At 44.4% G+C, this 26,658-nt stretch overlaps 1 protein-coding gene and 1 pseudogene across 3 annotated transcripts; both read right to left on the minus strand.

The window, feature by feature from the left end:
* Positions 1–276: 276 nt before the first annotated feature.
* LOC120644698 (F-box protein At4g22280-like) lies at positions 277–14,803 on the minus strand. Of its 3 annotated transcripts, XM_039921378.1 has the most exons (6): positions 14,476–14,803; positions 14,295–14,365; positions 12,604–13,522; positions 12,356–12,520; positions 12,050–12,274; positions 277–611 (listed from the first exon to the last, which is right to left on the minus strand). In XM_039921378.1, the coding sequence occupies exons 3-6, from the start codon at positions 13,045–13,047 to the stop codon at positions 579–581; spliced, it is 867 nt and encodes a 288-aa protein (XP_039777312.1). In that variant the 5' UTR covers positions 13,048–13,522; positions 14,295–14,365; positions 14,476–14,803; the 3' UTR covers positions 277–578. The 3 variants fall into 3 exon arrangements, with proteins under 3 accessions (XP_039777312.1, XP_039777310.1, XP_039777311.1); XM_039921376.1 differs by lacking the exon at positions 277–611 and having other exon boundaries at positions 10,646–12,274; XM_039921377.1 differs by lacking the exons at positions 277–611; positions 14,295–14,365 and having other exon boundaries at positions 10,646–12,274.
* Positions 14,804–15,662: 859 nt separating this feature from the next.
* Positions 15,663–18,302, minus strand: LOC120644699 (annotated as a pseudogene).
* Positions 18,303–26,658: the final 8,356 nt, after the last annotated feature.

Genomic DNA, 26,658 nt, shown 5'->3' on the forward strand with positions numbered 1-26,658 from the left:
GGTCAGGAAGTCAGTGCTGTTCTTGTCAAAGCAGACAAAGCTGATCTTGCTTGCTCATTTTCTATTTATTAGTAGTACCACTGCTGAATCTGTCCGGTGAAGTGGATTTTTCGACGAGGGGAAATTCACTCGAAAAGGAACTTGGTCAAAACTAGACAAGCAGCAGCACATAGTGCAGACAATTTACAGCGACTCCAGTTGCCTGCAAGCGTGGCAACTATCCCTTCAGGCTTCTTCGGCTGGTGGGATTAACCATTGCAGATAGGCAGGCAAAACGATAGAACATGGACACCATTACCGAATGAACAACCAAAGCACCGGATACAAGCACATGATTTTCGCGGCCATCATAGCTCCAATGCGCCAGTAAGTCATGGCGACATGAATAGGCAGGCAGACAACTACATCCAGTTTTGCGCCGAAAAAGGTCATCAGAAAGATAAAAGCAGCAAACAAAGACGCTAGGTCGCTAACAGAGACATTAGTTGCGCACCGGCAGTCACACTAACCAAGTCATAGGTACTGTCATCAGGGGAAAAAAAACAAGTCTTCCAGGTGTCAGAAGCTCTAATCCATGGTCACATATTTACCAGGTCACCAAATCCAGGTCCCTGCAACAAAATAACGATATTTGTCAACCACCTGCCTCAAGAAAGGGGTAAAGAGGGGGCAAATGGGGTAAAGGGGCACATTTACCTACATGTTTGGATTTTTAGGGGTAAATGTGGGGCAAATTTACCGCTTTTACTCCGGGGCTTTTACATTTTTACCATTATTACGAATGGCGCTCATCAGATTATCACTATTACGATGACACCTACATCTATACCATAAGAGAGAAGTTTGACTTACAAATTTACCACATTTGAGGATGTGGCAGCCACGAGACCGGTCCACGCTGGCGCTGAGTCAGCAGGCACCGACGCCGTTCGGCCCCCGTTACTGCGCGCTGGGCTCGGTTGACGCCGCCGCCGCTAACCCTATCTGGCCGAATCGATCCCCCCCCTCTCCTCCCACTTCCTTCCACCGCATTCTTCTTCTTCCTCCTCTTGCCGCGCTGCTCCTTCTTCGCTGCTCGCCCCGCCGCCGCCTCCAGCTCCCCTCCCGCCGTCCCTGCGCCAAGGTGGCTATGTCCCCTGGCCTTCCGTGACGGATTAAAGGTATGTACCCTTAACTCGGCCACGCGGTGCGCCATGATCCAGTTTGCATTGGACTTAGGGTTAGATATCATGGACGTCGAGTTTGTGTTGGGCCTTTGCATTCCTGGGATGATCGTTTTCCATTGTTTCTTAGGCTTCTGATGTAGTGGGAGAGGTGGTTGTGTCGCAATGGGTAGCAGTGAATGCCCTCCTTGGTAAGTTCGTACTGAACAGAACTGTCTAGGATGAATTTAGGAGTTGGTCGCATCTAATTCCTCATTTCTTTTTGATTGTTTACCCTGATGCCAGGATCGATTCTGGCAATGCGTTTAGACTAGTCGTTAAGGTTGTTAAGTTTGTGGCTGATGGTGAGTACGGGCTAGTTGATATGGCCGAGCAGCAACATGACTTATGGCTGGATAGAAACTGCAAGTATTCGTTGGCCCAATACCACGATGAGTTAGCAACAAAAATAATCTGGGGGCCATCTCAAACACTTGCATTGTGGGTTCTTGACCAAGATACTGGGTCTGAGTGGAAGATTAGGAGGGATGAGCACTTTGACCAGATGATTCGGGACAGATGGGATGAGAGGTTGGCTGTGATTGCAGTAGATGTTGTGACGAAGGATGACTACACTGAAAATGCCAGCTCAGGTGCTTCAAAAGGTAGATGTGTCTCTGGTGTCACTAGTGAGCGTAATGGAGGACAAAGTGCTGATGATGCTGAAGGTTATGGTGATACCTACAGTTCCCCACAACAAGCACCTACTGATTTGCCTATAGCAGTTGACTGGACTACTCTAATAGTAATAGGACAGGCTGATGATGATGGTCTTGCACAAGCCGTTGCTGATGAGGACAAGGTTTATGAGGCAATGGGATTTGAAGATGTAGAGCTAACACCAGAAGAAGGTACAGAAGAGGTGCCCATCCCAGACATGTCAGCAGAGATGCAGGCTGGTATGGAGGAAGCCGCTGTTAATGTTGATGACACAGTCCATGAAGAACCAATGCATGAATGGGATAGGGATAATCTAGAAATGAGTGTTGGCACATTGTATCCCAGCATGAAGGAGTTCAGGCTAGCTGTTAGGCAGCATGCAATAGTTCATGAGTTTGAGTATGATACTGAGCATTTAGACAAAGACAGGTTCAGGGCTAAATGTTCTGCTGTTGGCTGCCCATGGATTATTAGGGCTAGAACCCAACATGATGGCAGTGTCAGGGTATAATTTTTTTATGTAAATAAACTGTTTATGTTGTGTTTCTTGTTGCTGTTCCCATGTTTTTTTTTGAGATCATTTCTGACATTTTGTGTTTCAATATGCAGATTCAAATTAATCAAGGAGACCATAATTGTGCATCTACCCAAAGGTTTGTAAGCAAGATGGCCAATATAGGTTGGGTGGCAAAGAGAGCAATCCCACTTCTCAAGAGGGATCCACAGATGGGGGCAAAAAAACTCCAAGAAGAGCTTAATTACAAGTACAAGATTGAGATACCATATCAGACAGTGTACAATGGTAGGCAGAGGGCAGCTGATAAGCTTTTTGGTAAGTGGGATGATTCATTTGATTGGTTGTATAGGTTTAAGGCTGAGATAGAGTTTGACATCACCTGGGAGTGTTATAGAGATAGATACTGTCACTGACCCCAATGATGGAAAGATTAGGTTTAGCATATTTTTCTGTGCATTCAAAGCTAGTATAGATGGCTTTTTGAATGGTTGCAGGCCTTACCTTAGTATAGATTCCACTGCACTCAATGGGATGTGGAATGGTCACATGCCAGTAGCCTTAGGTTTAGATGGCCACAATTGGATGTTTCCTGTGGCATTTGGATTGTTTGATTCAGAGGACAAGGAAAACTAGATCTGGTTTATGGAACAACTTAGAAAGGCTATTGGTCCCATGGATAAGCTAGCCATCTGCCCTGATGCATGTAAAGGGTTGGAATCATCTGTGAAGGCAGTGTTTCCACATGCAGAGATGAGAGAATGCTTCAGGCACTTGATGGATAACATGAAAAAAATACTACACTGGTGATGTGTATGATAACATGTGGCCTGCAGCTAGAGCCTATTCAGCTCACAAATTCAAGTATTTCTTTGATAAAGTCTTGGAAGCTAGTCCAGATGTGCAGAAATGGCTGACACTGCACCATCCATTTCTTTGGGCTAGAAGTAAATTCTCAGATGACATCAAATGTGACTATATCAACAACAATTTAACAGAAGCATGGAATTCTTGGATCAAAGAGCACAAAGATCTACCTGTGCATTGCATGGCAGATGCAATAAGAGAGAAAATAATGATCTTGTTTGCCAAAAGAAGAAAGATTTCTAGAGCTTTGTTGTGGCAGCCCCGCCTAAATTAATCAGACTTATGTGCGCTAACCATCACCGAAACGGTAACTAGGGTTAACACGCACTTAAAACGGAGTAATCCGGCAGTGCTGTCGGGTAAAATCCCGATTAAACCACTTGAAACAGGATCGACAAAGCAGTCCAGAGAATGCAACATTCCACAAATTTTACAGTACAGAGTATGAAAACTGATTGTTATTATTATTACAAACCGAGTTTGAATTTATAAAAGTACAACAGAGTTCAAGTTTGACGAAAAACAAACGATAGTCTAGCGTCGAAACCAGATGTCATGATGAAGCCCGTACATGACGTCAACCGTAACCTCCGATGTACCACATGAAAAACAAAGCCACAAGCAAGGCTGAGTATACTAATACTCAGCAAGGCTTACCCGACTAAGGGTATACTTAGCCCTTAATCTAGACATGCAAGGCTTTTGGCTTGAGGGGTTTGTTTTGCCGAAAAGCAGTAAAGAGTGATCCTTAATTTCAAGGTTTAGCTTCCAAATTCTAGTTCAATTAACCATTCTAGGTGAGCATCTATCCAATAGCATATATGGTGGGAAACAATTATCTTTCATCATCCAACAACCATATTCATCATCATCATCATCATCATCTTTCACTTCTTACTCTATGTGGCCAAAGGGTTAAGTAGTCCCAAACCGTGAGAAACGGACGATTCGAATCGAATTTGTTAACCTGGCCAGGCAGACCTAACACACACGCATGGGGATCGACGTCTCGCTTCTCCCACGCGACTTTTCCCTTCGATTCCCGCTGCACGGAATAGGCCCACCGCCCTCGACTACAAGAATCCACGCCACAGTACGTCGGGTCGTGAGCCTCCTTGCACCCGCATGTGGCCGCATGAGAACAACGTTCAAAGACGGTGGGGAGTATGTTCCGGCCTCGGTACAATCCAGTACTTAAGCTTACCGATTACCATATTTCTCGGTATGTGGTTAGTACGTTCAAACGCTTAACCACCACTACCACACACTGCGACCTTATCAACTTTTCACTAAACAAACGGGGTTTCATCCAGAAATATAGTGCCCTGCCCCGCCCGTAGGCCTTATAGTTGCAGCATGTAGTAAACATTCAACTCCTATAATTCTCGCGAGTGACAGGAAATCACTCGACTTCTACCGAACCATTAGCCTAGCCAACTAGCGACCTATACATACTAGTGTTCAAGCATAGATATCTAAGATCATGCAACTAAGGTTCCAAGCAACTCCTATAAACTTAAATGCGCAAGTAGATAGGAATAATAATAAGTTGTAAAAATTTAAAATAGATAGGATATGCTCCGGGGCTTGCCTGGGAATAACACTAGGTCAGTGTTAGTTAGAGAATAACTGCTCGGCGAGCATCTTCCTTCGGTCATGCACATCGGGATCCATCCGTCCATCTTCTAGACGTGTCCACCATCCACCGTCTTCTGGCTCGGCTCCAACGTCACATCCTTCACGTGGTTCATCTATCGTATCTAAATGAAATGCAACAATGCATATGTATGAACTCAAGAAAAACGACACACGATGCATGAGTGCTCCTGATGCAATGCAATGCAATGCGACTAAAAAGAAAGACATGACTAGGCAATCATTTATTGAGTAAGCACCGCAATCAAGCTCAAAAGGCAAAAATGGGTTGGTGCAACAACACGAGAGTTCATTCAATTTTTTTTAACCTGAAGTATTTTCTTTAAAAAGCATTACTACACTTGTTTAAGAAAAATTAAGCAAAGATATAAGGCAATCAGGAGCAAAAAGAATAATTTATTTAACTAACAAGATACATGGAACCAAATGATATATAAAAGTAACCCGCATCTAGCCTTTAAAAGAGCTAACAAAACTTATACCAGATCAACATGAGTTACTAACATTAAACCTGTAGAAAAGAATTGCATAGCAACACTTAAAACTGGAAAGCAATGGCTAGCAACTAAACAAAAGCAGAAACATGACTTGCAGCCTTAAACTTGTAACCAAATTTTACCAACATGATAGGGTTTTGATAAAGCATGCAACAAAAATTTATTAACATTTTTAGTGATAACAGAAAGCAATTATTTTGGCCTTAGCAAGACAAGTGGAATAATTAAAGATCTACCAACATGCATACAACTTATGGCCTGGAAATTTTATAGTGAACTACACATGCAATTATGGGGCTACGTCGCAAATTTCATAATTTTTAGACTACCAGACCTGCAGATACAAAATAAACGAGCTTAAACAAGAGTTAAGCATGATTAAATCAATACATCCCAAAAACATTAAACAAATAGCAGGTTAAATATTTTTCCTAAGTTCTACATATCCAAACAAAGCTAAGACAATTGGTTCTATATTTTTAGCATGCTCCTAACTCTATTTATGCATTTAGCAAACCACAAAAGCATTTATTTTGCATAAATAAAAATGCACAGAAAAATTTGTCAAACAACACATTTCATGGTTCTATCAGATAGATCATAAAAAGATGAAGCTAGCAAAATTGGTTTTGCATTTTTAGCATTTTTCTACTATTTTCTACGGATTTTCAAAGTTTGCAGCTAAAATATTGAAAAGACCCTTCGCGACACTATTCATATGAGTGTATGGTTGTGCAGATAGCCCCCTAGAATTGCTCCTATTGTTGTACGAAGTCCTTGACGCAGATGAGAGCAGAGGAGGCGATGGGGACCTCGATTTTGGCGAGTTCGCTCACCGGCAGCTAGGGGGAAAAGGGGGAGGAGCAAGAGGGCGGCGAGGTAAACCTGCTGGTGGTCTCGATTGGGGTCAGGGAGGCCGGAGTTGGGCCGTCCACGGCAAGGTAGGGGCGGCAGCGGCGTTGTGCAGCGGCGGTGGTGTTCCAGCGGTTGAGAGCGAGCGGTGTCGGGACGGGGAGGACCAGTGGGAGTCGGAGGAGGTGGTGGTGCACTCTGTTTGGGAAGGAGGGGACCGCAGAGGTGAGCTCCACGGTGAGCTGCTAAGGGGCGGCGGCCATGGCGTGGTGGCGCCTCTGCACGTGCAGGGAGAAGTGGTGGTCCGACCTGGGAGCTTCACGGGGCGAGGAAGATGCTAGCTGGGTGCTGGGTTGTGGCAGAGGAGGGGCAGGGCAGGGGGTTTCGCGGCGAGCTCGACTCCGCAGCCATGGAGGACGGCGGCGGCGTGGTCGTGCGACGGGTAGGAGAGGAGCTCGGCCCTAGGCTCGGCGCGAGGAGTGAAGAAGCGAAGTTGAAGTTGGCTTCGACGACAGCTTAAGCGGCGATGAGAGCAGCGGCACGGCGACGCGTGGACACGGACGCCGAGAAGCTGCGGCGGCGCGAGCAGAGGAGGAGATGGAGGTGATGTAGTCTCGTAATTAACTTGAAGTTCCAAAAATGCAGTTTGTAAATTCAGTTTTTCTCCTTCTTCCTGGCCTCGAATGAAAAACTCTTGAATACCAAAGTTGTTCAAAATTTCGAGATCTACAACTTTTGTTTTAGGCACTTTTTCATTTGAACACTGGTTTGGAAGATAAAAATTGAAACTTGAATGTATTTGAAAATGTCGTATACGCTTCGGAAATCAATTTTTTCTTCCATTTTTGTGTAGCAACTCGAAAAACTTTGAACTCGAAAGTTGTTCGCCATTTAAAACTCTATAACTTTGGTGTTTTTTTGGCAAAAGTTCATTTGATCAATGATTTAAAATTCATTTTTAAAACATATTTGTTTCAATTTGAAAGATATTTTAAACATTTAAAATCTTTGATTTGAAGAACTCGTCATTTCATGTACAAAATTTCATTTTCTAACTTTGACTTCATCTTGACTTTGATTTATCATGACATTAGTGATATGCCAATGCAATTTCATATGCAAACTTCATCATTTTAGAAATTATTTAAGTTTTCACTCCTGTTTTCAAATGCACACAGACACACATACACATAAACATTTATGCATACACATGCATTAATTCAAGGTTTTCTATTTAATGATGCATGATTTGGTGCTAGTTATCCTGAATTGGCTATTTAAAAACCTGGGCCGTCACATTTGCCACCTGGTATACTGTAACAGCCCGTGGGCAAAATGGAACAGTGTTGGGCCGGTGCTGTAGCAGCCGGGGGTTTACTGTAGCTCGGGTACTGTAGCCAAATTGGGACGGGCCTAATGTCGGGTGCTGTAGCTCGAGTACTGTAGCGTCGCAACACTGTTCACCCGCGGGAATCGTCCCATACTGAAAACCGATTGAGAGCCAGACCAATTTAAATACCGAGCCCCGGGAAGGTAATTAATTCCGGATCGATCCTTTTTGCGCGAAGCGAGGACGAAAGCGCAAGAGGATTAATTAGTAGGTGTGGTTTACTCAACTTGCAGAGTAGATCTTAGCCGTTATCCCAGGCCGGGTCGTTACATATACTACCTGGGATCATCCATCAACTAAATGCAGCATCTAGAGGATTAGGTCACCTAAAGATTTCCAAGGGCCACCCAGACCAGGCTGAGGTTATATAAGTCTACAAGGATGAAGAAGTTAGAAGGCATGTGGTGTACCTATCTCAAAAAATATGCACATGTAGGTAGTGGCAGATAACTGGACAACCATGTACACATGTCTTGGCTATGATCACTAGCACTAGACAACCAAACATGTGGAGGTTTGTTGACCACTACTACTCAGTGCAAAAGTTTCAAGCAGCATATGATGGCATAATTCCAAACATCACAGACAGGAACCAGTGGCCTGAGGTGGAGAAAGGGTTCAAACTGTCCCCTCCATGCCAGAAGAAGAGAACATGTGGAAGACTGAGAAAAAATAGAATCAAGTCGGCTAGGGAGACATGTGGTAAGGCAACTAGGCAAGTGAGGTGTCCTAACTGCACAGAGCTTGGTCATAGGGCTGGCAGCTGGAGATGTCCACTCACTGGCACCAAGAAAAGGTTCTTTCTAATCCTTTTTTTTGTGTTTCACCTTGCCATATCATATTAAGCTGATGCTATCACTAATGCAGAAAGAGAACAAAAAAGACCAAAGCCAAGGCTGGGAGGAAAAAAAGCAAGAAAGGTATTGCTACTGAAGAACCAACAATAACTCCAAGGACCAGAGCAACTGTTGCAAGAGAAGCAGCAGAAAAGACAAGGAAAGAAGCAATGGAAGCTGAGCTCAAGGCTGCAACAGCAAGGGAAGCAGCAGAAGCAGCAAGGCAAGAAAGAGAAGCTCCAAGACTTGCACTTTCAACATCACAAGGTGCTGAGGAGGAACATGTGATGGCCTTAGAAGTTGTACTCCCAGAAGCCACTAATCAGACAACAAGAACTAGGAGGTACTTTTTGTTCTGAAATGCAACAACACTTTTGCAACACGTGTAAGCATCTAGGCCCTCTAGGTATGTTTCGGTGATTAATGACAACCATTATTGTGACTAATGATTTTGTGCAGCTTAATGAATCATTATTGCTCATTTGGTCATATGTTAAAGAGGCCCCTCAATTTCATTATTCAAAAAGGCGATCTCGGTTTTCAACTCAATTATATATCAAGACTAAGAATATTTCTAGTCCTAAGTGTCGTTAGGTTGAGAAGGACACTTAGGTTAGTATAGGTTTTATAGTTTTGTAGAGGTCGCACTATTAAGAGGGGTTAAGGCTAAGTAACTTGAGCATGGACATGGTCAATCAAAAATGGATGCACACTATGATCACTCAGGTTCTAAAGAAGTTCAAATAAGTGGTTTTCAACTTATATCTCAAGAATATTTGGATTTCATTCAAGACTCAAATCAGAAAAGGCAAAAACAGAAAAAGTCTATACACCGGTTTAACCGACGACTCAACTTTCCTATACGTCGGTTAAACGAAGTTATCAGAGTCTGGACAAGTCTATACACCGGTTAAACCGACGCTGTGAAATTAACGTCGGTGCATTAGTCCAGAGAGTTGGTTTTTTCCAGGGTGTTTCAAGGTTCTATACACTGGTTAAACCGACGATATTTGAAATTAACGTCGGTGCAATTGACCAGTGAGATGGTTTTTCCAGGGATTTCAGAAGGTGTAATCACCGGTTAAACCGACGATGGATTTGAGTTAACGTCGGTGCAGTTGTCCAGAGAGTTGGTTTTTCAGTTGATCAGTGGACAACTACACTCACCGGTTAAACCGATGATACGTCGGTTAATCTGCCCAAGTTGTAACGGCTAGTTTTCCAAATGGGCAGTTTACATTCATCGGTTAAACCGACGTTGACTATTGGAGGGTTGTCGGATTAACCGGTGTTAAGTACTTTTCTGGCAGCTTTTCTCCAACGGCTCTATTCGTGTGAGCTGCCTATATATACCCCTCCAATTGGTCATTTTGCTCTCTCTTGACACCAGAAAACATTCATACACTATACTATTGTTGAGAGCCACCTTGAGCTTCATCTTCCACACATTTGTTCATTCAATCATTCAAGAAGCAAGACTAAGGACCTGAGTAGAGAGAAGCTTGTGTGCATCCGTTCTTGGTGATCGATTCTTGCTCAAGTGAAGGCCCTAGCTTGTTACTCTTGGTGATTGGCAGCACCTAGGCGATCTTGGTGATTGAAGGTGTTTCTTCCGGAGCTTGTCAAGGATTGTGGGAGCCCGAAGAAGGTTGTACGTGGCTTGAGCTCCACCACGCCGGGATGGTGAACGGAGACTTTTAGTGAGCGCCCACGTCTCGGTGACATGGGAGGTGACAAGACTCTTAGTGAGTGTCACAACGTGGATTAGGGGTGTATGCCAACACATCGACACCACGGGAAAAAAAAACCGGTTGTCTCTTGCACTCTTTACTTTCAAGCACTTACTTTCATGCAATTATTCATGTGCTTGACCTTAGAGATCATAACTTAGCTCTACCTTGCTTAGCTTCTATCTTTGTTAGCTTGCGTAGTTTGCTTAAGTTAGCCGGTTGGTGAATTGAGCATTTCTAGTATTGCATAGGTTAAGGTTGTTTTATTTTGTTTTAGAAATTTGAAAAAGGCCCAATTCACCCCCCCTCTTGGTCCATCGATCCTTACAACATGAACCATTAGCATAACTTTGCACAGGTCCCTATTTTCTGGAGATGCTCTGGAGGTTGAAGTGCAAGCACCTAGGAAGATGACTCCAAAGAAGAAAAAGTTGGCAACTAAGGAGAATAAGACACCTCAGAAGAAAGGAGCCACAAAGAAGAAATGACCAGCCTCACTCCTCTTCTTTTGCCAAAACAATCTTTTGAACGGCCAAAACTGTCTCTTGCATGGCCTTATTATGTAATGTTAGGCACAAAACCACTTTGTTGGAGATGCTAGATGATGGTCTGTAATGGCACAAAACAATATGTATGCCAACAATTTCTATCTAATGTTAGGGATGTTATGGACTCAAGTTGCCAGAATATGTTTCATTGCAAATGGTTCATACATCAGGTTCATTGCAAAAGATTCATACATCTGGTGCATTGCAAAAGATTCATACATCAGGTAATGGTTCATACATCAGGCTCCAACAAACACAATGCTCAACTCAAGCCATTAGAACTGATCTCACACCCATTGCTAACACAACAATGCCAAAAACAACAAACACACAATTCATTTTCCATGTCAGATTCTCTAACTTCTCTAGCCTACTGCGGTTCTCTTCCTCATCGTTCACGCTGCCGTGCGATCCTTCTTCCACTTCTTCGATCTGCTAACACTTGATAATGACAATCTTCTTGAGAATCAGCTCATCCAAGTAATCCTTCTGAAATCGGTAGAAGTCACAATACTTCGGATTCTGCAAACACCACCAAATCGAAACTGTGATGCTCCAAATCAAATCGCCAAACACACTAACATAGAGGGATGGAGAAACTGGCCTCATTCCTCGGACACTTGAAGAAGGTTCGCCCGTTGTTGACTGTTTCTTTCTTCGCGCGAAGCTCGATCACACGGGCTAGGCCGCGGTCGGGGCATTCAATCAAAGGAAGTCCAGATTCTTTGCCGATTGGATACGCCACAGCATGCACGCGCGTTGAGCTACCGCCGCGTTCCTGCCTCCTCCCTGACCTACTGCAGCTCGAACCTTAGCGCAGGGACGGCAGGAGGGGAGCTGGAGACGGCGGCGGGGTGAGCAGCGAAGAAGGAGCAGCACAGCAAGAGGAGGAAGAAGAATGCAGCGAAAGGAAGTGGGAGGAGAGGGGGGGGATCGATTCGGCCGAATAGGGTTAGCGGCGGCAGCGGCGTCAACCGGGTCCGGCGCGCAGTAACAGGGGCCGAACGGCGTCGGTGCCTACTGACTCAGCGCCAGCGTGGACCGGTCTCGTGGCTGCCACATCCTCAAATATGGTAAATTTGTAAGTCAAACTTTTCTCTTATGGTATAGATGTAGGTGTCATCGTAATAGTGATAATCTGATGAGCGCCATTCGTAATAATGGTAAAAATGTAAAAGCCCCTTTACTCCTTTACCCCACCATCCAAACATGGCCATAATACCTGGTTCGATCTTAAGAGTCCAAGGTGTAATTTCAAGATTCTGTATGCCTGCATGGTAAGTTTTAAGAGACACACCTTACTAAACTGGAAAGGAGGCTTGACTTTCATGCTAGGGAGAGGGCTTATATGGGTTGACAAGGCAAGCATGATGATCGCGGCTCTTCTTTTATCCCTCTGCAGGTGGCAGTAGATCCTGATTTTTCTAAGCTTTCCACAACCAAACGTTGCTGCTGCTTCCTTGCACGTAGGATATATTTCGGCATAAGCATTTGCAAGCCTCGCATAGTCATAAGCTCCACTCTGATAGGTTACAAAAACATTATGGAACTCAAATTCATAAGCAGAACCATCATGGTGGAGGGAGGGGGTGGTATATCTTACTCTGTCAAGTTGCAGGATAAGTTTTTCTATGTTTGGAGAGCGCCGAAGTAAGTATATTAGTGGATAGCACCCACCACTTAGAAACCACTTGCCAAGATGCAGTCGTTTCAGTTTACTGAATGTTGCACACCTTGGAAGGTCACGCCGCAATACCTTTGGCACCACCTAGAAACAAGTCATGAAAAGTTTCAAAGGATATACAAAGGCAATAAATTGGAGCAACTGTAAATTTAAAGTAGGTAGCATACATCTTCATAGACAGATGGAGATACCAATGTCAAGCTGGTGGCATTTGAAAGAGCACTGAGAATACTGCACTGAACCTGAGAGTGCCCAAAATAGAGTGAGAAAAGGTAAATTGAGGCTGTTTCCACTGATGACACATCCATGAGGTGAATAATTCTTCTCGGAATCTCTTCTAGGCTCAGGGAGACTAGGTTCGGCATATCTATCACAAGATACTGAAACTCTACAGGGAAATCTTTATCAGTTTGTGTGCTGGTAATGGACAAACTCTTCAATGTGGTTGATGAAAACATGGTGACATGGATGGCACAATCCATCAAGTCTAGGTCATCTAACACCGGGCAACAGGAAGATAGATTCTGGACGAACGAGTCATCTATAAAACAACGGGAAAGGCCTAAAATTTTCAAGTACACCGAGGTGAAAGGAAAGGGATAACCCTCCATAGAAAGGAGCTTGGGGCTGGAATGCTTCAGTATGCCTAGAGCCCAGGCCTTGCTATCAAGGGCATGGTGAATCCATGGCTGGATGTCAGAATAGTCAAGGGAATCATCAGAGTTATCGCAGACAGTAGAAATCCAAAATGCATCCAGTCACACCGGCATTGGCAAAGAGCTTCGGTACTGGAGCGCATTGTTGACAAACTGTCTGTAAGTTCTGATGCTGCTGAACTTGGCCGCTTCAAAATTGAGCCACATCAAAGATGCCCAGAGATTCTTCCACCTCCGTGAAAGCAGGCTTGTCTGCACTGCCTCCTGCAGGGTTAGGAAGTACATGACATGAAGCAGCAGTTCATCCAGCAGGGTGCTGATTCTGTCGGGGCCACTCTTCTGGCAGTTAGAGCTATGCATCCCTATTCCTGGAAGAGCTTGCTTCATCAGGGGCATTCAATCAAGCAGCTGCTGCACACGGATATTGTCTCTGCAGAATAAAGGAACCAACAAAAGAGGAGCCATATAAGCAAAAGGGCTACTTACATGAGCAATATCCCATCATTTGCAATGTGTTATTTGCAAGCAGAAAACAAACATGTTTGAATCAATGCTTTGAGGGGAACAGAAAAATACTGGAAACTTTACATCCACCAGCCTATACTGGGAAATAAACATGGTACCCCCTTGACATCATTCCACTCGGGTTTCGATCCAGGGTGGCACTAACATGGGCCGGTTTTAGAATGAGATGGCAACCCAACCAGCATAATCTTCAAATAATTATTTTTAAAAATGGTGGGACCAAATGTCAACATCTAAGTCCAATATTCTTCCGCTCCTCTTTAAGTCCTCTTTACATTTCTCCTCAGCTGGTAGCATAGCACGGTAGTATCAGCACCAATGGCTGCTAAGTGCTAACCCGCTCCTCCCAACTCCATATGCGATTGGTTTGTTAAACAACTTTATTTTAGACCTTGCAGTTTTTAAACAACAATGCTTCATGTGATGGCAGTGCAATTAGGAGGTCGTATAGATCCTCCATGCATCCCACGTGCGTCGTTTCAGCAATGCCGCCGCATCAAGAAACTCAGCTAATAGTAATTAATAAACAACACAATCATAGAGATCCCTAGTCCTATAAACTAATAATACGCAGAGCAGTGCACAATGGACAGTCCAGTATATAAATGTATAATGACCACAGCATGCCAGCAATCAACACTAAGAAAGTAAGAAATGGGTACTGGAGACCGGATTACCAGGCACACTTTCTAGTCCAACGATGACCCCCCCCCCCCCCCCTCGGAATCTTCACAGCTGCTCCTCTAACCTGCAGGCGACACTACGCCCATCAGAATGTAGCCCAACGGGCCAACAAAACAGATCCTAATCTATTCGAGGAAGCAGCAAAGAGAACAAGGGGGGAAGGAGCATACCGACCTAGGCGGGCTAGGGTTTGGAGATGCCGGAGAAACGGGGGCATTTGAGCTGGGATTTCGGCCATTCGGGGCGGCCCGATTGAAGATCCAGCAATGGGGGCCGTGGGAGCAGGCAGGAGTAGGGCCCCGGCTGCTGGTGGCTAGATCTGTTGGGGAGGAGGCGTCTCCACGCGCGGTCCTGGCCGGTGGCGGCGCCTTAGAGCCGGGTCGCGTGATCCCTGCCTGCGGGGTCGCGGCCGGGGTACGGCGCCGGCGGAGGTGCTTCGGGAGTGGTGCGGCGAGGAGGCGGCGGTTCAGGGTCTGCAGTGGAGGAGGAGCTGCTGCCTGCTGCTGTCCTGCGTCCGTTGAGATGGCTTTTTTTTTTTTGAGAGCGTAGAAGTCAGCAAGCACGCCTAACGGTAACCAAAGACTGCGAATTAGCGAGCTGATCTCGTAGAGTGGTAGTGGAACGCTATTTAGATTTTAGATTTATTTAAGAAATAAATAATGTCATTGTGGAGCAACGGGCGATGTGCCGGTCGACAACCATAGCGAGAGGAAGTATTGAAATTTCATCATCTCAAGATTTATCAGCCCCTGAAAAAAAAACACTAGCTGCCATGTCATCAAATTTAGATCACCTACAACAACATGTAATGATGCTTGTTAAATTCCTTGGTACAAAACATAGCCAATCCAATTGTAATAATAAACACCAAAGTGTAGAGTAGAATTTCTATCGAACCGCTGTCATGGCGACAATGTAGTAAGTCCCCCGCAGCGATCTGGATCAACAAAGATTTCCATATTTTGTAGATAAAATGTGATGCGGGATTAAAAAAAATGCATTGATTTTGCCTGCTTCGAACCTAGGCTAGAGGTTGGTACAAATTGAGGCTGCTGGACGATCATCCACGCGTTCCTGCACTCACGTGTGACGGTGCACAACCAGAAAAGCATCAGCTGAGAACGCTGCAGACACCGTGGCGCCGCCAGGGTCTTGGCCATTCGGTCATTCTAGGTTCATTTGCCCTATCTCGATGATCATGAGGAAAGAACATTGTATGTATTCAACCGCATAGGCAAATAGAGAGAATAAGGAAACCATAATGAATCCAATAGTCGAAAGCTGGTCAAAACGCAGAATTTTTCCCAACCATCGATCATGAGCTCAGACATCATCAATCAGACTGGCAGAGAACAAGGTCATTTTCAGCCTCACAAGCACCAGCCTGGTAATTAATTAAAACTAGTCACAGCTCGACAAGAATGAAGCTGCAAGGCAGACACGAGCCATTTTTACCACACGCTGAATTACACAGTTTCCTTTGAAAAACAGAATTACATAGTTTCCTTTGGAACACAGCATTACAGCTTCAGGCAAGTGGTGCTTGTTCTGCCAGGCTAGATGAGATGCAACACAACGTGGCGACGAAAAGTACTAAACCGCACAAAGGGATAATATCCGAGTGTCATAAACAGCATATTACCTCAATACAGAAATAGATACCAGGTCACCAAATCCTGATCACCTTACCTCAATACAGAAATAGCTAACGCAGCCTTAAGCATCGAAGGTGTAATTTCACGATTTCTTAAGCGTGCATGGTGGATTCAAGAAACTTACCATCCTAAGCCTGAATGGTAAGGGGCTTGATTTTGATAACAGGGAGAGGACAAAGATTGCCTGATAAGATGCGCATGATGATCTGGGCTCTTTTATTATCTTTCTAAGTTTTTCACAGCTAAATGTAGTTACTACTTCATTGCAAGGAGGATCTATTTCAGCATCAGCATTTGGAAGACTCTCATAAATCATAATCATCATCTCCGCTCTGGTAGATAAAAAAAAGGCATTGTTAAACTCTAGCAGAAACATCATCACAGAGGGAGGGGCGCAATATCTTGCCTCATCAAGTTGCAGGATAAGTTTTTCAATGCCAGGTGAGCGCCGAAGCAAGCATATTAGTGGATAGCACCCACGACTCAAAAACCATTCGCCAAGGTGCAATCGTTTCAGTTTGCTGAATGTCTCACACCTTAGAAGATCATGCTGCAATACCTTTGGCACCACCTGAAAACAAGTTGTGAAACATTTCAAAGGATATGCAAAGATAACAAATTGGAGCAATTATAAATTTAAAGTAGGAAGCATACCTCTTCATAGACAGATGCAGATACCAATGTCAAGTTGGTGGCATTTGAAAGAGCGCTGAGAATACTGCACTGAACCTGAGAATTCCCAAAAGAGAGTGAGAGTAGATTGAGGCCATTTTAACTGATGACACATCCACAAGGTGAATATTTCTTCTCGGAATCTCCTCTAGGCGCAGGGAGACTAGGTTTGGCATATCTATCGCAAGATACTGAAATTCTATTGGGAAATCTTTCTCAGTTTGTGTACTGGTAATTGTCAAACTCTTTGATTTGGTTGATGAAAACATGGTGATATGGATGGCACAACTCATCAAGTCTAGGTCGTCTAACATGGGGAAACAAGAAGAGAGATTCTGGGCAAACCAGTCATCTATAGAACAATGGCAAAGGCTTAACAATCTCAAGTACACCGAAGTGAAAGGAAAGGGATAACCCTCCATAGAAAGAGGCTTGGGGCCAGAATGCTTCATTATGCCTACAGCCCAGGCCTTGCTATTGATGGCATGGCGAATCCATGGATGGATGTCAGAATAGCCAAGGAAATCATCAGAGTTGTCGCAGACAGCATAAATCCAAAATGCATCCAGTGGCACCGGCTCCGGCAAAGAGCTTCGGCGCAGAAGCGCATTGTTGACAAACTTTCTGTAAGTTCTCATGCTGCTGAACTTGGCTGCGTCAAAATTGAGCCACATCAAAGATGACCAGAGATTCTGCCACCTCCGTGAAAGCAGGCATGTCTGCACTGCCTCCTGCATTGTTAGGAAGTACATAACATGAAGCAACAGATCATCTGGTAGGGCGCTGATTCTGTCGGGGGCACTCTTTTGACTGTTTGAGCTAGGCATCCCTGTTCCTGGAAGAGCCTTCATCAGGGGCACTCAACCGAGCAGGTGTTGCACACAGATACTCTCTGCAGAACAAAGGAAACGTACAACAGGAGCAACTTAAGCAAGAGGACTACATTACACGAGCAATATGTAATAATGAATGCGTTTTGCAAGAAAAAACAAATGATTTCAAAAACATAAGGTAAAAAAGGCAATCTATGTGACACTTTTTTGAGGGGAAAACAAAAACCGGTTACTTTACATCCCTCACCAGTCAATACTGGGCAATGGATATGTTACCCCTGTCATTCCACTTGGGTTTTAATCCAGGGTGACACTAACATGGGCAGGTTTTAGAATGAGATGGCAACCCAACCGGCATAATCTTCAAATAAACCATTTCAAAAATGATGGGATATGTGAACATCTAAGCACAATCCTCTTCCTCTCTATGTAGGGGCAGGGAACTCAGGGCTTTATTAATAGGAAAGATTATGCTAACAATGGCAGATTGAGCAGAGGGCCTCCTCCTTGAGGAAGGACTCTTAACTCAATTTCTGCTTACCAGACCCCTAAGCTGCTACGGCTTATATACTGCCAAGCCTAACAAACCAACTAACAACCCTTATGAAAATAATCCCTGCTAGTAACTAACCAAATCTTCCTAAGCCTGGTTGTTGCGTCGCCTCCTTTGGTAGGTTTGGCCGACAAAGGAGTCCATAACACTCTAAGTCCATTGCACATTTCTTCTCAGCTGGTAGTGCAAGACGGTACTATCAGCGCCAATGGCGGGTATCGCTAATTTACGGTCAACCGTACGGGACGCTCCCGTACGGTCGATTTTCCGACAGCATTTTTTTTCTGTTTTTAGAAATTTTTTTGTCGTTTTCTGAGAAAAATAAATTCAGACATTTTTTTATGAGTCAAAATAATTTTTCAAAGTGAAAAATTGGTGGGTAGAAAAAATTTCAAGAAACAAATTGGTAAGATAAAAAAATTTTACGAGAAAAATTTTGACAGAGAGAAATTTATCAAATGAAAGAAACAAAAAATGTACATCAAAAAAAAACTCGGCTATTATTTTTTAAAAAAAATTGTATGCAAAGAAAAAAACTGCATCTGGGGGCGGCGCTGGTGGCGAGCGCCGGCGCACCGCGCCCCGCCGCCGCCGGACACGCTTTGTGGGTGCCGCCGAGGGCTGATTCGCAGCTTCCGTAGGCGCGTCGGAGAGGACGATTGACCCCACGACGATTGACTTCAGGTGGTGGCAGGCCGTGGCTGATGCAGACGCATGGACGGGGGGTTCTTGGGGGCTCTGGATCTGCGATTGAGCAGAGTTGTGGCGACTTCCAGCGGCTGCCAAAGGTTGGCCGGAGCTTGGGGGTTCGGGAAAGGTGGGTTTGCTGGGGGACGGGTGGGCGGCGGCGGCGGATCTGGGCTCTGCCGCCATGGGGCGACGGGAGGGGCCGGGGACAGAGGAGAGGATGCAGATCCAGATGGGACGCCATGCTCGAGATCCAGATGGGAGGGAGGGGGAGACCGTGTGGAGTGGAAAAGGAAGGAGAGGAGTAGCGCGGAGGATAAAGACAGATGGAAAAAAATCGACCGCTGGAAGGGATATGTTACGGTCACCCGTAGATTCAGCATTGCGGCCAATGGCTGCAATGCGCTCCTCCCAACTCCCATGTGCCATTGGTTTCTTAATTTGTTTAACAACTGTACTATAGACCTAGACCGTACCGTATTTTTAAACAATGCTTCACATGTCCAATCCTCTATGCATCCCACGTGCGTACTTTTTAAATCAAGCAAGGCCACCGAATTAAGAAGCTCAGCTAGTAAACAACGCGGCCGTAGAGATTCAGATCCCTAGTCATATATAAACTAATACACAGAGAACTACACAATGAACAGCATAATGCACCACAGCATGCCATCAACACTTACAAAAAGGAAAAGAAATGGGGATGAGAGGCCGCGCAGTCAGGCGCACTGTCACAGTCAGGGTTTACCTTTTCGTTTTTTTTCCGAATCCCGCCGTTTGCCAGAAACGAAATTTCGGCCGAAATTTCGCCGAATTTCGCTAATTCCGAACAGAAAGAGAATTCAAATTCAAAAAACGAAATTTCGGTGATTTCGACCGGAAAATGATGTCCGTTGTGATTTTCGTACTGTTCCCGAGGTCAAATGAAAAACTTTTGAATACCAACTTTGTTCAGTTTTTCGAGATCTACAACTTTTGTTTCAGGAACTTTTTCATTTGAGCAATGGTTTGAAAGTTATTTAATTATTTCAAAAACTACCAATTAAAAGTCTTGTCATTTCATGTGACAACTTTCATTTTCTCTCTTAGGCCTCAACTGGACTTTTATTATTCTTGTTATGGCGGATATTCCTATAAATTTTTAGGGACATTAGTTGATCCAATTGAAAGTTGTTTTAAATCCAGGACAAACATGATTTGAATTGGTTATCAATTCATGTGACAGTGTTTGAATTTTTTGTTTGATTCAATTTGTATAGAGAATTGTTAAAGCATTCTGAAAGGTGTGTTTTCCGGCAGTTTTCCAACGGAAAGTTTTTCCCTGCTCTATAGATGGTGACAATTCTCTTGTGGCCTAAGATTTTGGTCACATGCATGCTGTGGATGCAAGAATTTGACCTTCTCTTCTTATCCTCGGGACTGGAATGGCGTCGGAGGAAATTCACTGGAATCAAGGTTACAGTCACCGACCTACTATTGCAATGCAAAGCTTTCTTCCACGAAGTGGGGGCAGATCAAAGGCCACAACTGACTTAATCTGCAGTTGCCAATGGAGAAGAATTGCCAATGAAATTTAACACGTATCATCAATGGACACAACTTCAAAAAAAAACTCCCAAGTCTCCACAGTTACCGGCTACAAAGCTAGAAGAAGAGCCAGATCAAGGGCCTGGTTAAGAATAATAGACTACAGCAGACAGAGGGCTTTAGCTGCCATCTCATTCGATCTCACCGCTACATACAAAAGAAAAGAGCTGCTAGATGATAATATAAAAGCAGATGCAAAAGGCAAAAGCGAAGCAAGATTGACGACGAGCCTAATTGGACAGCACGAGGAAACCAGATCTACTAGTCTACTGATGAGAGTATAGTCCACCCGGGCCGGCCGATGGATCATCATCCTAGTTGTAGGTATGCATATGAAATTGAATAGGTACCTCACCAATATCATGATAAACCAAAGTCTAGTTGAAGTCGAGGAGAGAAAACAAATTTTTGCACATGAAATGACGAGTCATTCAAATTACGGTTTCAAATGTTAATTTTAGCCTAGCAAATGATCTTAGATTTGAGTGTGTTGTAGTCCTATTTGCTTAGAAAAACACCTAGTTTTTTATCATATTTTTTTACAAATTTTTTTGAATTTTTGAATTTTGAAACGAAATTTACCGAAATTTACCGAAATTCCACTTCCCGGTAACTACCGAAAACGAAAAAAATACCGAAATTTCGCCGAAATTTTGAACCCTGGTCACAGTCCTGGAAAAAAAAGGAAAAGAAAATAAAAATCCCCGCCGGGCCCCACCTGTCAGCCTCCTACCCTCTCCCTTCTCTGTTTTGCCTCGCCGCGCGTCGCACGCGTCGTCGCCGGCGTCCATCCTCGGCTTCCGCGCCACGTGCCGGCAATCCTCGCATCCCGTGCCGCCCCTTCCCTCTTCCCTCGCCCCTCTCCTTATCCACGCCCGGCCAGTCCCCGTTCCCCGCCGCAAACCCTAGCCCGCTCCCCTCCATTGACGCCGCCGCCGAGCTCCTTGCCGCCGCTGATTCACCGCCCACGGTGAGTCCCTCGTCGATTCTTCGCGGGTGGAGCATCTCCTACCCCTCCTTGACCCGTTCCCCTCCTTACCCGGCCCCTCTCCTTCCCTGCAGAGCCGCCGTCGCTTGCCTCCGCCCGCCACCGCCCCTGCTCGTCGCGCCGCCCGTCCGCCGCCGTTCCCCATCGTCCAACCCGCCGGTGAGGCTCACCGCCACCTCCTTCTCCCCGTGCGCGCCTCCCCCTGGCCGCTCTGGCCCTGCCTCGCGCCGCCGCCGTCCGCCGCCGCGTCGCGCCATGCATGCGCGGGCTGCGCGGTGGCCGCGCCCACGGCGCGCTTGGGCCGTGCGCACCCCGGGTCAAGGCCGCCCGGCCTGCTTTGACCTGGCCCGGGGGAGCCCCTGCCCGTGGGTCCCGCCTGTCGGCGCCTGGGCTGGCCGGCTGGGGGTGTACCTAGCGATTTCGGTTAGGGTTTCTTTAGGTTTAGTTGAGCAGCAAGTTTGCAAAATTTGTAGAAATTCATGTGTAGCTCCAAAAATTGTGAAACTTGTTTTGTTGGATTCCTCTAGCTATGATCTACTTAGGAAAAATATTGTTTTGCATGTTACTTTGTTGTAGATTTATCTATAGTTTTATCTTACAAAAGTGAGTTTAATGCTTGGTTATTTTTGTACTGCTTGAAAAATGCCAAACTAAATTTTGTTAGACTACTTGTAAGGTGTAGTTTTCATTGGTGCAACTTGTTCATGTGTTTCCTTGCTGTTGGTCAGGGTTTCATTTCGATTTCGTGATTGCTGTCCAAAATATGGTTTAATATAGAACTTTTTTCTGGAAAGTGAGAAAATGGCAAAACCAGTTTTGTTAGCTTTGTTTTCATACCTAGTATCCAGGATATTTTTCTTGGATTTGTTTAGTTGATTTTGCATGTCTTTCCTGATTTATCTTGTTTAGAGTAGCTGAAAATCGATCTATTTATGGTTAATTATAGGAAAATGCTTTTGCTGCAAAACTAATTTTCATGAGTTCTTTGCATTGTCCTCTGCATGCTCAAATTATTTCATGATTTATGCTTGTTGTTTAGTTCGTTTCTTAATTCTTGCATCGCATTCATGCATTTTAGTGACCGAACCGTCGGAGAACGAACCCGTGGAGCCCGCGCGAGCCCGTCGAACCTGAACCTAGAGTTCCGTACGCAGTTGAGTCCGAAGCTATCCAAGGCAAGCAGCTAAGCATGAATCATTGCTCCTATTTAATTTGACTTAACTAGTTATCTCACCGGGTAATGTGGGGTTATATATAGTATGTATGTATTGCATTCTTATACCTAATTTCCTGCATTATCTTACTTGAATTGTTAACCATGTCCTTGTCACTAGTTAGTCAGTAATAACTTAATCTAACTAGATGCTTAGCCCGGCTTAGAGTACTTCTTTTGCTCGCTAGACAGGAATAGTCTGGAGGATCACACTTACTGGTTACTCTTGATCGCACTGGTTTGGTTTAGTGGTATGAGTTTGGTAGTATCGAGATTCGAGCGGAATAGTAGGGCCTAGAGAATGAAGTCACATGGGCATAGTCCGCTTGGATCGATTAAGGACCGAGTTGATGCCATCGGCCTTGAGCACCTTTCCGTGCTACCACATATCCAATATAATGGAACGGATGAGCTAAATACCTTCTTTGACTTGATCATTGGGGCCCGGTCCCAGATGCGTGGCCAACGGGCTATGCAGGGAGGCTTAGCAGGCCCCCGAGTGGAATTATGTATAGGAAAATTTAGAGATGTCCTCGGTGGAACTAAGACTCCACGCGCAAGCTGGACGTACCCTCAACGGTTGAGCCTTGTTGGGAACGGTTGACGTGAGTACCCCTTGCCCGGCGTGATCGGTTGGGTGAGTCGCATGGTCCTCGCATCGTGTGGGTAAAGTAGTACACCCTTGCAAGATTATAAACAATTCGAATTGCCGCGCTCTCGGATACGAGCAAGCTCTTGGTTCGTCGAATTCTTCATAGAGAGTTTCGGTATTGTTGGCTTTGGTTTCATGTCATGTTGAGGATCTGTTATATATATTGTGTTACTCTCTTAATCAACTAAAATTCTGGGGGGGGGGTTGGGCAAGATTAATTAAGTTTGCTAGGTGATAGTATAGGCAGCTTGTGCTTATGCAATAAGTACTTAAACTTAAAGTTTTTACTTGAGCCATTGCATGATCCTTGTTTATTTAATCGCGTAAGTCTTGCGGAGTACCTTTTGTACTCAGGGTGCTTTCTAAACCTAGTTGCAGGTGAGCCGGAAGTGGTGTACGGCCACTTCTACCCCGCTGATCCAAACGCGGGGGAAGAGTAGGCTGTTGCTGCTGTGGTGATGTCCTTGAGCAAGGCATCATCATCTTAAGTAAGTTTTATCGTAGCTGAGCTTCGGGAGAGCATGTATTTTCAATAAGCTCTAAGTCTCTGTTTAATATGACTCGCGTGAGCCCAAGACTTGTAAAGTGAAGCTGGAAACCCACCTATATTGAACTTGTAATATTACGCTGTGAACTCTGATAATATAAAACTGCTCTTTGTGGATTTTTGGCGATGTATTCGATTGTAAACGGTATGTGCATATGCTGATTCTGGGCGTATGTTGGAGCGCATACCGGGACTACCGGATTTGATATTATTTTGGATGAATGACGTGTCGGTTATTCGTGTCTCTAGATGTGGGATAACACGTGGCACGCTCTCCGGCAAGCACGTGTTAACTCTCATCTGGGTAATAATGACCGGCGGTTCGTTTAAAATAGTATCAAATTGGGGGTTCTCACGCGCACTCACTTCAGTCCAACGATGTCCCCCTCGGAATCTTCTCAGCTGCTCCAGTAATCTGTAGGCGACACGAAGGTTCATCAGAATGTTGTCTGACGGACCAACAAAACAAATCCGAATCTGGTTCCTGGAAGCAGCAGCAGCAAGAGCGAGTGAGAGCATTACCAACCTAGCAGGGCTAGGGTCCGGAGTGCCGGAGAAATGGCGGGACTCGAGCGAGGATTCGGGTCGGGTCGATGGAGGAGTCGAGACGGGGGGTCGAGGATGCAGGCAGGGGTACAATGGACTTCACCGGCGGCCGGCCGCTAGATCTACTGGTGGAGGCGTCTCCGTGCCGAGGCCGGCAGCGCGGCACTGGCCGGTGGCGGCACCGTAGGGGCCGGGCGCGTGACCGCTGGTTGCGAGGACGGCGGCTCGTTGCTTGGGGAGTGGGGTGGTGAGGCGGCGGCGTAGAAGCGTAGTGGGTGGAGTGGCGCGTGCGCTGCTGTGCTGTGGCCGTAGAGATGCTTTGAGAAGGGAGGCTGGGGCGTGGGCCCATGCTGTCAGCACCGAATATTTCAAATCATAAAATGAGAAATTTTAGGACGAAGTTTATTTGGTCGATTCAGAAAGCACAATGACGATGTGGAGACACAAACCAAATTCATGTGTGTTTGAAATCCTCTGTTTTACTCCTACAACTACAACCCCTAAGGCCCTAAGATCCCTTGCCTTTAGCCTTTTCCACGTGTTCTAAGACTTGTGTTTTTTTTTTAAATCACACAGTACAACTCATACGTTAGTGAAAAATGACCTCCCATTCACTCATCATAAAATGTTTATTTTATTTGGTAGGGTGTGCTAGAGACAATACACAATTTCGCAGTGTACTGTAAACAAAATCAACTGAGTGTAGTGTGCCACGCACAAATCCATGCTTTATTAGTATCCCACGGGCAAAATAGCCCAAAATTTATTGGTTTTTTCTTTGAAAAACAATTAATTAGAAATACAAAATGTTCACTAATTGAGTGTAGTTGAAATATTTAATATGCGCTTATTGGAGCACAATGTAGTTGAAATTTGTAGTTGTGAAAAGTGGAATGGATTCGAATGATCATTTCATATGTGATGTCGTATATGGTTTGATGCTATATCCGAAGAAATATTTGTGACAAAAACTTTTTGCATCTGATTTATTTCATATTCGATACTCATCGATCCATATTTGTATAGTGACTGAGATTATCCACTTTTATCAGCGTCAGGATCCAGCGCCCATCCATTTTTCAAACTCCGACTATGAGAAAGAAATATGAAATATATTATGGTACCAACAATATCTCATCTCTATATCCGGTCTGATTCTACGGCCTTCCGCAGTGTGAGCTTAGAGTGATGCTTCAAATAGAGAGAGAAGATCTAAGCATCACTTCATACACTGCTGCTACCAATCTTGAGTGATGCTCGTGCCAAAAAAAAATGGAAGCAGTGCATGTTCAGGCATCATGCCCATGAAGTAAACAAATGAAAAAAAATACCCACTTCCTTCTTGCATGTACTCATATGTCATTCTTTACCGTTCTTGAACAATTTTTTTTGTTTATTTGGTAGGCCCCACAAGTGATGCCCCTCTAAACTTTAGAGTATCAACACGCTGCAGCACAGTAACTCGATGCTTGTTTTCTTCTTGTGGGACCCGGTATTTTTCTGGCTTCACTCCACATTATGGAGGGCCTAAAGACTACCAAGAAAATACCATATTCAAAAATAAAATTAATCATGGGAAATACCATACTCTAAACTTTAGAGTATCTACACGCTGCAGCACAGTAACTCGATGCTTGTTTTCTTCTTGTGGGACCCGGTATTTTTCTGGCTTCACTCCACATTATGGAGGGCCTAAAGACTACCAAGAAAATACCATATTCAAAAATAAAATTAATCATGGGAAATAGAGGCATTAAATTATCTTGAATTTTATGAAATGCAAGAAATACTTTTTTAGTACGGTTTTGTCTTTGGAATATGAAACTTATTATATATTTTATGCAAAAAAATATGCAATAATAAATACACACCTCTAGTTTGTGTTACTTATTACTCTCTCCAATTTCCTAAAACAAGTTATTTTGGACATTGATACGGTCATTAAAAAATAACTTTAAATTTGATCAGTACTTTTTGCTATAAAATGTAGTCAAAATATACTTTCATTAAACTATGTTTCAAGATGATACTTACATCACTTTCATATTTCCAAACTCAACACAAAATAGTTTATTTAATATTTAGTTTGGAATAACATCGAAACGTCCTATTTAGGGAACCCAAGCGAGTACACACATGCATTGAATATAGACTTTAGAGGTCTCTCTTTTGGTTTAGTAGGCCTAATTTGCCCATGCAAAACGTAGATTTGTGATGGAGGGAGTAAATTAAACTTCCAGCCAAGGATTGATGTCTAAATTAAACTCACACGCAAATTCGCTCACCAACACGCATGAATTGGACCTTACGTGCGACCTTTAATAATAAAACTGTAGATTATCATTTTTTTATTACACAGATCATACACTCACAATATACGCACACTCATCGCCCCCATGAACTCACGTAAGCATAATCAACCCC

The sequence above is a fragment of the Panicum virgatum genome, chromosome 8K (genome assembly GCF_016808335.1).
Source record: "Panicum virgatum strain AP13 chromosome 8K, P.virgatum_v5, whole genome shotgun sequence".
Taxonomy (NCBI): Eukaryota; Viridiplantae; Streptophyta; class Magnoliopsida; order Poales; family Poaceae; genus Panicum; species Panicum virgatum.